General features: G+C 50.7%; 1 protein-coding gene across 2 annotated transcripts in view; it reads left to right on the top strand.

Moving 5' to 3' along the window:
• The window catches only part of IL11RA (interleukin 11 receptor subunit alpha), a 648,138-nt gene that overhangs the window by 607,579 nt on the left and 28,059 nt on the right, over positions 1-12,500 (top strand). For both annotated transcript variants that reach the window (XM_086960265.1, XM_086960264.1), the window contains one exon: positions 12,251-12,414. In XM_086960265.1, the coding sequence (XP_086816391.1) occupies positions 12,251-12,414 (164 nt within the window). The remainder of the gene's footprint in view (positions 1-12,250; positions 12,415-12,500) is intronic.

Genomic DNA, 12,500 nt, shown 5'->3' with positions numbered 1-12,500 from the left:
CGCAGTAGCCGCCCCAATTCGAAAGGAATGCGTGCCAAAACGGGCCGGGTCCCTACCCAGCCTCCGCAAAGCCATTCGCAGCACAGCCAACAACTGACTCGACGTCAAACGCTTCTGTGACACATGCACAAAAATCTCCCCCTCTGTCCGCTGCACTTTCTGCTGAAAACACAGCCACTCCCTCACCGGACACACACCCGCACACCCACTCACCGACAACCACACCCATTTACCCCGACCCAGCTGATCAGTCTTGGACCGCCCCAACCAAATGCCCAGACGAAGCCCGTCCACCCGCACATCATCAAACAGCCTACCCGGAGCCCCCCGCGCCCCAAGCAGCTCAGACACCCGAAATGCTCCAAAAAACATCCAGATCATGCATAGGCGAAACAGCGCCAATTCCCTTTCATCATAGCAACAAAAACCCAATTCCTGTAAAATCAACTTCAAAAGGTCAAACGTGACCGCCTCCCTGGGCAACTCCCCGCCCCCCAACTCAGCCCGCACCCGCCCCCAACCCTTCAACATTCTGCTCAGTAAATCCGAACTAGCCGGATCAAAACCCAAGTACAACAAGCAGTAAAAAGACACACCCGCCAACTTGCCAGCAATCGTTGTCTGTGATAGCCCTTTATCCATGCAGTCCAGCACAAAGCGCACAACCCGCCTCTCGCACTCGTCTCTCGGCAAACCCAACACCCCAGCTCCCAGACCCACAGACTCGCCAAACTCATTCCAAGCCAACCTGTACGCCCGCCTGGTAGACACCGCCAGCGACCGTTCCACCAACCCCACCACTCTCACTCCCCCCACGCCCAGATACCCTCCGGCACCTTGGTCTTGCAAGCCTCCGCTCCCGGCGCCAACTCTCTGAAGCGCAGCCACTGCGAACGAGATAACGCATCAGCAATTTCGTTACTCGCGCCAGGCACATGTTGCGCGCGAAACAGCACATTGTAACGCAGACATAGCAGCATGAAACTTCGCAGCAAGCGCAGCACCCTCACATCTCTCGCTTTCTGGTTGTTGACCAAGTCCACCACCGTCATATTGTCCACGTGAAACAACACAGACCTGTTCATGAATTCCGGGCCCCACACCAGCAACGCCACCAACAAGGGAAAGAACTCCAGGAAAGCAATGCTCCTGCCCTGCCGCAGCCAATGATCCGGCCATCTTTCTGCGCACCAGCGACCGTCCCAGAAAATTCCAAAACCAGCCGCCCCTGCTGCATCCGAGTAGAGCTGAACCTGCCACACCATCTTGTCACGCGCAAAATCCAGCGACACACCATTGAAATCCTCGAGAAAGACCAGCCACACCCGCAAGTCCGACCGGACCCCCAGCGTGATCCTGACCCTGTGATGTGGGAGGGCCACGCCCGACATGGCCATGCCGAGTCGCCTACAGAAAGTCCTCCCCGCCCTCACCACTCTACAGGCAAAGTTCAACAAGCCCAGCAAGCGCTGCACAGATCTCAAATCCAGCTTCCGCACCGCAATCGCACTCCTCAAAGCCTCCTGCATCTCAACCACCTTCCCCGCCGGCAAGCGCGCCCGCCAAGCCACCGAATCCAATTCAATTCCGAGGAACGTCAGACAACAACTGGGCCCCGCAGTCTTCTCCGGCGCCAAAGGCACCCCAAAATCCTCAGCCAACAACTGAAACTGCCTCAGTGCCTGACCACAATCACCCGAACGTCCAGAACCCACAAACAGAAAATCATCCAGATAGTGAGACACCAGCCGGTGCCCACTGCGGTCCACAAAGGCCCACTGCAAAAAAGAGCTAAAAGTCTCGAAGAGCGCGCAGGAAATCGCACAACCCATTGGCAGCACCATGTCCACAAAAATGGCCCCATCAAACTGCATACCCAGGAGAGAGAAATCCGCCGGATGAATGGGAAGAAGCCGAAAGGCCGACTTGATGTCACACTTGGCCAACTCCGCCCCCCTCCCACACAACCGCACCAACCCAATGGCATCATCCACCGAAGCATACAACACCTTCGAGTCCTCCTCAGCAATGAAATCATTCACCGACCCGCCTTCCGGCCAGGACAAATGATGGATCAACCGGTACTCCCCCTGCTCCTTCTTGGGCACTACCCCCAACGGTGACACGATGAGATCCGCCAAGGGCCACTCCGAGAAAGGACCCGCAATCCTGCCCTCCGACACCTCCTTCTCCAATTTACACGCCACCACCCCCGGCAACTCCTTAGCTGACCGCAAGTTCTCAGCCCACCGCCTCTCCCTGGGCCCCTGATAGCCAATCCGAAATCCTTCCACAAACCCCCAGTACAGTCGCAATGCCGCCTCCTTATCAGGGTACCGGGAGAGCCATGGACCCATGGCCTCCACTTTAACCGGAGTACGGGCCCTTCGGCCCAGGCTGCCCCCTACCCTTGGCAAATTTCCACTGTTCTGACGGCGAAGCCAGGGTGAGGCACTGCGTGACCGGGTGGCGTCCCCCACACTTAGAACACTCATGCTTGAACTTACAGGAGGGGCGATTGCAGAAACCTCTGTTAAACCCCCAGCATGCTCCCGAAGCGACCGGCTTGTATTGCTGACCCGCTGACCCGGACCACACGGGCTGGGCCCCATGACCACTTGTGGCACCATGGCTACCCGCCCCAGACTGGGCGGGACGCTGCTGAACAGACCGATACGTGACCGGGAGACCGCTGGCCGTATGAGTAGACGCCGCCGCCTGCGTCGAGGACATCCACTGGAGCCACAGCTCCTGATCCACATCCCCCCATGGCTTATCCGGGTTAACACTGACCCGAGCCCTGAACTCCTCGTCATAGCTCAACCAAGCGAAACCCCCGAAGTGCATCTGTGCCTTCCTTATCACGTCCATGTACTTAAACAAAGCGATAGCCCGATCCCCATGCTTCTCGCAATAGATACTCGCATAGATCAGAAAGGCAGAAGTCCAATTCTCCATAGTAACCGGAACCCTCGGCCGCCTAGTCAGCTCCCATTCCTCCTCCTTAGACCCCTCCTTCGCCTGGACCTCCCTGTGCAACAGCTTGAACACATCCACATACTCATGTTTCCAAATCCTTGCCCTCGTCTTCTCCGACAAATGAGACCCCAGAGGCACTCCCAGCCCCATGTATGGCAACTTCTTCCTCAGTTTCTCCACCCCGGTCACACCCTCCAGATCTTCCACCTTGTCTGTCTGCGCACCGGCCGTCGCGACCTGCTTGCCCCCAACAGCCTTCACCGGCTCCCCATCACCTAGGGCTCCAGCCCGCACAGACCCATCCCCCACCCCCACCGACCGGCAGGGCTTCTTCCTCCCCCCGCTCCCCCCATCCAGCCAGGCGTCCCACCAAGAGCCCTCACCTGACAAAGTTGCAGGAGCCCCACGCTCCTGTCGCCGTGCGTCCGCCGGCCTCGACATCCCGCTGGTGGCCCGACCGGCGCCATCTCGTGCCTCCTGAGAAGCACCAACCTTGGTAGCTGCCCCTTTAGCCCTGCACACTCGCTCAGGCTCACGCAACTCACCCTCTTCCAACTCATCCTCATCCTCCTCGTAATCCAACCATTCATCCTGGACATCCAGCGGCACAACCTCAGTCACGACTCGTTTAGCACCCTTCCCTTTCATACCAGGTGTAAATTCACACTCCAACAAGGTCGGTGCCCGCTCCCTCGGTGGAGGGCAGGCCGCCGCGGACCCCCCTGCATCTTCGTCCCGGCGTTTGGAGGCCGTTTTGCGCCCCGCCGGCCCACCCCGGCCTCTGCCAGCCGACCCTGCTGGCTTGACCCCCCCCCCCCCGAGCCGTATGCGCTCGAGGAGGCCCCGGTGCCACCAGGTCTCTGATCCGTCAAGGCAGTCCCTGCAGACTCCACCCACACCCACTGGCCGCGTGCCCCAGGAGCCCCCCTACCACGGCCAACGGCCGACACCCCGCCTCGCCCTGATGCCTGGGCCCCATTGCCCACAGGCACCCCACCCAACTTCTCCTCCCGGGCGTCGCACAGGCGCTGCCACTCCCTTTCATACTCCTCAATGACCCGCCGCTGGTCCCTGGCCCTCTCCTCTTCTGTCATCCGGGCCCAACGTTCAAACATGTGTGTCTGCCCCGGCCCTCCCTTCCCGCTCCCGAGCCCGGGGGCCACAGCCCCACCCGCACCGTGTCCCGCCCCACCCCGCTGCTGTACCTTGGCGGGGCCCTTGCCCTTTGAACCCTGGGACTTCCCCCCTCCTTTACGCCCCCTGGACAGGTCGACCGGCTGCTCCTCAGCCGAGAAACTAGCCTCCCCCCCAGACTCCTCGCCCGACAGCAAGAGGGCAAAATCGCCCCCAGCCGCCACCTCCCACTCCTCAGGGTCCTCCCCCCCACTGCCAGCACCGCTCCCCCCGTACCCAGACACCTGCACTTGCTCAACCGCCCCCAGCCCGGGGCCCCCCGCCTCCCCAAACCCCTCCTGGACCAATTCCCCCGTAGCCCCAGCCTCAGCCGGGAGAACCAGACCGCCCCCCCCCGCCTTCGGAAGCTCCTGAACCTTTTTGGCCTTCCCCTTCTTGTTCCCTCCATCCCTTGACCCAGCAGGCTCATCCTTGCAGGCAGCTACCACAGCTGCCACCCCCGCTGACGCAGCCCTGGGCGTGCGGGTCATGCCCACCCAAGCCTGGTCCAGCACCCCTGGCTGGAGGAGATCAGCCCTCCCAGCCCTGCCAAGAACTAACAAAGCAGCCCTAACTGCCTCTGCATCAGGAACAGCCATTGCGAAAAACGGGCCAAAAACACCCTCCGCGAGATGCGTGAGGATCGTCACCCGACCTAAACGTCCACGAGATGCGTGACGTTTGGCACCCTCCGCTCGCCGCCCGGAGCTCCCGCTCCGAGAATGAATGAAAACCGCTAAATCGCCTTCTGCCTAACCGCGCCGCGGAAACTGACCTGCACTGCACGTCGCCCTGGGACACCAGGGAAACGAACCCGTCCCAAATCACACACCGCCTAACTAAGTCACACACCGCCTAACACAAAACCTAACTTTCCCCTGAGGCACCGGGGACAGGAAAGGAAGTCGTTCCCTTCCTGTCCCCCTTAAATAACCTCCTATCTAACCCCTCCCACCCCTGACCTAAACCCCCTACCTCACATCCGCCCGCCGTGTCCTCGCGCGAATACCCCGGGGGAAGACTAGTCTGTCGACCTGCATTCCCCCGGGGGCCGCATAGTACCGACCTGTGACTAACATCTGCGACCCTCAAAGCTTTCTGGAATATGAAAATTATACGGGATGGAGCTGAGAAGTTGAGTCAGTCTCTGTTTTTTCGTTTTGAAGGCCCCCTCCCCTCTCCCTCCCTCCGTCCCATTTTACGAGCTGGCGAGGAGCCCACTGCCGGGAGGCGAGGTGACAGATTTCATATCTGTGCCAGTGGGGCCCCAGCAGAGGCCGGGTTCAGGGCTTGTAAGCACGCTTCTCCTTTTGCCTCTACATAGATGCCAAAAGATCCGATTCAGGCGGGAGACTGGCGTTTTATTTAGCCAAAAATTGCTTTATTCTGGCTGTCTCCCTCCTGAAATTGCCTCTGCTTCAATAGAAGTCAATGAAAGAAATGCATTCTCGCGATTATTTTCTTTAAATTTCCCACTTTTCTATTCTAAAATGTTGGCATGTATGCTCGCTGCAGCCTTTTAAAAAGGTTCACATTGAGATCACAAATAGGTCTGAGCAACCCGAAAATAATGGCCCACATTCGCGGTGCTGCCTGTAACAAAATATTGCATGGCTAGCATTGGGGATCACTCATCCGTATAAAGACGCGGTCAATGGCAAAATTCTACCACTGACCCATTGTATGCATTTCGTGGCATTAATATGGTGCTCGTGGCATATGGGAGGCATTCCATACCAAAATTCAGACCTTGGCACAACAGAGGTAATTGTTGACCTACACAGGCATCCACTGCACTTTTTGAAATAAATGTTGTCAACGCCTGGAGAGTGTTTGTCTGCATTGACTTGGCACACCATTAAAGCACTCAGTTGACGTTTGCAAAAGATGCAGGGTTTTGCAGCATAAGGAGACTTAAATTGACCCCCTTGACAAGTTCAGGAGTGATTGATCCAAAGATCTCCGGCTTGTTTGCTTCCTGAATGATGGTAGGGCTGTCCAAGACTAGACGCCCAGGACAATGCTAAAAACGCGTTGTCTTGTTGTCCAAAGTTGAGCTTCCATTTTACAAGACTTTAAGGGTAGAGTGCTTTCTCTCATCCATTGATGTGCGTGGTTTAGGCAACTGGTAATGCTGTAGCTCTCTCCGTTGTTCTCCAAGGAAGAGCAGCCTCCAAGTAAAACTAGTTCTGAAAAGGTACATCATGTTAACAGAAGGAAGACACTGCACCAGCATTCTTCAAATAGTGCTCTGAGGAAGCACTGAACTGGGGAAGCACGAAAAATTGTGCAATATTAGTCTCTTTGGCTCACACGTTCTAGAAATTGTATATGTTTTGTAAGAATCTGTCTTTGGTTGTAGTGCGGTGTGGACTCTTGAGTTTACATGAGTGTCTTTGTGACGCAACACGCGCTCTAGATATGGAATCAGTTATATGGGTGTGGTTTGGCCAGAGTGTAAATGTCATTCTGGGTGCAGGATCTTATGTCTGAGTGGTTTCTGACATTAGTGTTGTAGGATCTTTTATAAAAGTGTGACTTTGAATATAATGCTGTAAACACTTTGGGTATGTGTTCTTCTGTACGATCGTATCTTTTCTATGATGCAGTGTGCGTGCTGCACATGAGTTCCTTTGTGCAAGTGTGTCTGGCTGCAGTCTGCTGTGCACTCTGGGTAAGACGTCTGTTTTTCAAATGGTAGAGTTTAGTGTGTGTGTACTTTGGCTCTGGTGTCTATTGTATTTGTTTGCCTTCAGCAGCGGTGCACAGAGAACTAGAGGGATAGCGTCCATTGCATGAGTCTGGTTTTGGTCACTGTCGTGTTTATGGAACTTTGCGTCTGCCTTTAACAGAGACACTGTGTCAATTTATTTTTTGCTGTCTTTGGCAGCAGTGGATTGTGGGCATTGGGTATGTGGTCCTTTGTTCAGATTTGTCTGGGAATGGTGCAGGTTGAACTCTGGGTGAGTGTTTTTTATGAGAGTTTGTCTGTGATTCAATGTGATTAGGTATAACATCTGGCTTAAGAGGTGATGAAATGTGGGTCATGGAGATGGTTTGTGATCAAAGGTGATATTCAGGACAGAATCTGGTGTTTGAGAGCTGTTCCGGCTAAGAAGCAGTGTGCAAGCAGGGTGTGTGATAGGGTATGATCGGGAGAGGTTGTAGTCTTGTCTGATGTCCTTCAGTCACAACCTCCTTCCAGATTGAAGTTTAATTTATAAACAAGGTTCAAATGTGCTTTAGCACACCTTGCTCAAAATGCCTGTGAATCAACTCCACGAGCACCACCAAAGGAGTTGTAGAGTCCTACTAAGGCTATGGGATAGAAGATTGTAAGAATTTCAAAGTGGGATGTCCTCAACAAACACATTTCATACAAGGCAAATGTATGTGGCAAGTGGATGGTGTGGTGTGGGGGTAGGGGAGGACAGGTTTCACTCTTACCAGGGCCCTTAGTGAGGGCATTAAACTTTCTTGTTGAACCTCAGGTGGAGAGGCTTGAGAGTAAAGATGGGTATTACTAGGAAAGATGGGGAAGGAGGTGGGAAGCAGATATTTAACTGGACATTCAGAGCTCATAGGGTGTACAGAAGAAGGGTTGGATTGGTTAAGTGGGCCAATCCGATGGGCCAGTACCGGAGTGCCAGCTGTGGGCCGGTTTTTGTAGCTGTAGTTGGGCCATCCATAATTTGGCCCCAGTTTCTTCCATCTAGGAAAATGATGTACTTTCTTCAGAACTAGTTTTACTTGACGGCTGCTCTTCCTTGGAGAACAATGCAGAGGGCTACAACATTAACACTTGCCTAGACCACATACATCAATGTATGAAAGAAAGCACTCTACCCTTAAACTGCTGTAAAATGGAAACGTAACTTTGGACAACAAAACACCACGATCTTAGCTTTTTACTGGACGTCTAGTCTTGGACAGCCCTACCCTCATTCCGAAAGCAGACAATCTGGTGATTATCTTTGGCGCATTCACTCCTGAACATGTTAGGGGGGTCAATTTGTAAACCTCCTTATGCTGCGGAACCCTTCATCGCTTGCAAACATCTACTAAAAACTGACAAAATGTCTTGTTTTGGCACAGATTGATTACTGCCATCTGATCTAAACAAGGAATGCAAAAAAAACGAAGCATCAAATGGTTGAAATTAACACAGCCGAGGTTAATGACATGAGCCTCATTGTAGTCCGTTCCTTTTTTCCCCATTCGACCACCTTAAATAGGACCCAGCCTTATGCAATCCATCCTTGGTGCTTTTCAAATAAGAATAGTTTAGCCCAAACTGCCAAGTCAGGTCTCGTCGAAACCAGAACACAAGCAACCCATACCGATTCCAGCCTAGTAGGGCCTCGTCAGTCGGGTGTGGCTTGGATCCAGTGGCACAGCGAGCCCAGAACCCATCCCCAGGTATACACAAGTGAAGGGTGGAATGCTTGATATAATCTCAGGCATTGGTAATTACTCGGGCCTCATTTCAGTCCAACTTGCTAACATATGAACTGACTCTAAAGGCTACAAAATATGGCGACCAAGATCTGCATGACGACTCTGAAACCATTCGACTGGCTGCCTTTGGATGCAAGGATTAAAACTTAACTCTAAGAGATCTAACACACTTGCAGATGCTGGTTCCTCATCACATCCAATGTTGGAGCATTTTGTCAACAGCTTCACATTTGATTCCTCGCTTTTGGTTCAACTGCAAAAGCACAGAGGGCATTCCTTAGGAGAGCTGAGTCCAATGTTCTGAAGTGCCTTGGTGACCCCAACTCAGAGCCTGACATAATCAACTATGAGAAGGTCTTTGCTTGAAACTGTACCATGTTATGTGATCGAAGAATTTTGGCTTTGATTCCCATCATTGCAACCTAACTCTAACCACCTGATTTTACCCATATTAGGCAGTGAATTGATATATTTATCGTTGTCCTTTGTAATGCCAGCACTCTGAAGTTAGTGTGAGATGGGTTATTCTATTTAGCACACCCCTGTATCACATAGCTCTGATTTGTCCTACAGAAAACCTCCGCTACTTTACACCCCAGGCTGCTCTCAGTTACCATGTCTGTCGCACTGTTCCAACCAACACATCCCTCACCACATGGACTGCGATCATAAATGGCTGCCTTTTTCTTTTAAAAGATGTTTTTGCAAAACAAGGAAGTCATCCTGAATTCCCAGAACTCTTAGGATATCTGGAGAATAATAATTTCACATTGGACTTTTTCTAGAATACTCCTAGTGAATGCAATCACATAATATCTTGTTTCTTATTTTTTTCAAGCTTACTAAACTTTCCTGTAAGAAACCTTGTATGATTCCTATAAATAACTGGGAGAAAAGGACATGCAGGCATAAGGCCAGCTTGCTCCTCTCACTGTTAAATGTTATTGTAGGCCTTCGTTTTCATGTGGCAAAGAAAAGCCAAAGAGCAAGAGACTGCAAAACAATTTTCAGAAAGTTGTTTGCACAATGTACATGTTGAGGGCACTATTTTATGAACATCGGAAACCATAAGCAGCCAATAGCATTCACTGGTGCAGAACTGTAAGCGAGGATGCTGTAAGTCAATGTTTTTTCTTACAAGCTTACTAACCGCTGGAGACCACATAGAGACCACAGCTGTCCGTGGTTTGTGGTCTGAGAAGCCATGTCTGTCCACAACTCTCTGATCTAATTTGGATATGAATTTACCTGTTGCAAATGCAGTGTGCCTTCCAACCAGAAGATGTTCCCCATCGACTTTAAAAGAAAAATTTGTCTTACGGCCACCCACGAGCAGGCGAGGAGCAGACTCAGGCGCATGTGAGGGATCTTCTATTCAGTACAAACATTCAACCACACTCTTAAGCTGTGCCCAACATATCATTTACAGCTACAGCAAGAGTCTTTGATTCTTGAATAAAGACATTTTGAGAATGGAGACCACCAACCCATCAAAGGAAAATTCCCTGGCACTGTGCTCTGATGTTGGTGATATTCTTTGCTCACTCTAATACAGTTTTTACAGTTTATAAGCAGCTTCAGACCCATTGTCTTGTTAGGTACATACGCACAAAAATGCAAAATCATAAAGGCAGGCCTGAGCTACTAGAACTATTTTTGTGGCCATTTTTATACACACTGCAGCACTGTAGATGCTGTTTATTCCACAGGTCGTCTTATGACATCTCGCCCAGATACTTGCAAAATAATCTTTTAAGTTTGTTATGAATCATGCGGCAACGTAGCCTACATTTACTCTCTTTCTAAAAAATCCCTTCTTTGTTATTCAGGAACCTCAACTGATCCACAGATTTTATTTTCTTCCTACGTATTTTAGTCACACCTTCACTAGAATATGCTGATCTCCTCTACTATGTTCACACCACATGGTTTTTAAAAGTCCATGTATTTTCTACTTTATACAGGTTTAAGTTTTTCTGATCTCCCCATTGTAAGAGTCTAATGCAGACATTGCATCATTTAGTTACCCAATATTTATATCCTTCGGTTTACATCGCACTGTAGGGATAGATGTTATTCCAGTCTTAGATGTTATGTACCTGGTCTCTTGGTCCTGGCAGAGAAAATGATGGCCGAAGTGATACATTGAATAGTCACAGATACCTAGTCTGGCCCACAGGAAGATCTCTGTCACTCTCAAGGTGTTTTTTGCTGGCAAAAATACATGGTGTTAGCCAATACAGTGGAGTGATCACAACTGCAGACAAAACTTTGTTTCTGGAATTAGCCTTTCTCACATGCGAAACTAATTAATGTACAGCAGATTTAGCAAAGGGAATACAGTAAACAAACTTAGAAAGCAAGGCCCTTGGAAAGATAACACTTGTGAACAATGCAGAGGGATTTTCGGTTTAATCCCACTCTCCAATTGGGTGGCAGTGCAGCTTGCGGAGAATGTGGGAGATGCAGGCAAGTAGGTGATGTGATGAGTACTAAGTCTTGCCCAGACAAACGCATTTTACTTACTGCATCTGAGCAGTAGCTGAGTGTATTTGCAAACGTTTATCACACATAGTGGCAAAGGGCAGGTTATCTTGGGCAATTGAAACTGTACAGACTCACACCAAAATACCCAGATATCAGAATGTAAATGTAATGTAAATTGATACTTGTATAGCGCACTACTCACCCGCAAGGGTCTCAAGGCGCTTGTACGAATACCGCTGTGGAACCCATCCTGGCTTTCCCTGTGAGGCGTCCACTCCTGGGCACCTCCAGGGTGAAGGCCAGGCATCCTTAGCGTTGTGGGGGCCGTTGTGGAGATTAAGCAAGCTATTGCCCAGAGTTGCAGAGTGGGACTCCATGATTGGAATAGGCACCGAGGCGAGAATTATCAGATCCGTGGAACTTTGAGCCCAAGACCCGCCGATGCGGGGAATTGAACCCTGGTCCCGGGCTAGACCTCTGCATCAGGGTCTGCTACTCTAACCATTGAGCCACACTTCTCAGAATGGGTCTAGAAGAGGGCGTTGGGTGGCAGAGATCAGTGGATGAGACATCTTTCTCCTGTTACCCATTTTGTGTGTGAATGTCAGACATTTTGTACCAATGAGCCGCCAGCATCCATTGACTAGTCCATGTGTCACCAGCATACATGAGTCATTTGCATGCATGGGCCACCAGTCTAACACTGTGAGGTACACAACATTGCAGGGTACTCTGGGAGATAATGGGTGGTGACATATGTAATGAACAGAACTTTAAAAGTGACCAGTACCAGATGAATTTACGATTTTCCACAGTTTTTGCTCCATATTTATATTGCAGAGTAAATTAATGTGTGGGTAGCGACCACTGCATAGTTAGCGACCACTGCATAGTGAATTATATTTACCTGCTTGTATGGCATTTATGATTGAAGTTTGATTACAGTCAGAAATGTATTGCCTGAATAAACCATTTTGTCTAGCGGTGGCCGAGCGGACATTTGAATTTTGCAAGGCTAATTTAAAAACATGGTTGCACAGTTCTGAACTGCATACTATATTGAAATATGACTTATTGCCTTTTGTAGCCCATTTCACAGCTATAGTCCTGGTTAAGTATTCCTTTAAATAAACTACAATTGTTTCCCTTTCAGGAACAATAATTATGTCACTGGGACCTGCCTACAAGAGCCTTCGAGGCCCAACATGTGTAGCGTAAGGAACTCTGAGTTCTGGAGCTCCTACACGATGAACATCACGGAGGAGAATCCTTTGGGATACAGTTTCCGTCTTCTGAAGGTGCTTATGCACTCGATCGGTGAGTGTGAGGGCTGAATGATGTCACTCTCCTTTCATCCCTCTATAGGCATCACTCTGCTGAAGCTAAAGGACATGCTACACCTA

Source organism: Lissotriton vulgaris, chromosome 3_1 (genome assembly GCF_964263255.1).
Source record: "Lissotriton vulgaris chromosome 3_1, aLisVul1.2, whole genome shotgun sequence".
Classification (NCBI taxonomy): Eukaryota; Metazoa; Chordata; class Amphibia; order Caudata; family Salamandridae; genus Lissotriton; species Lissotriton vulgaris.
Note: the sequence above shows the minus strand (reverse complement) of the source record. Positions and strands in the feature narration are given on the sequence as shown.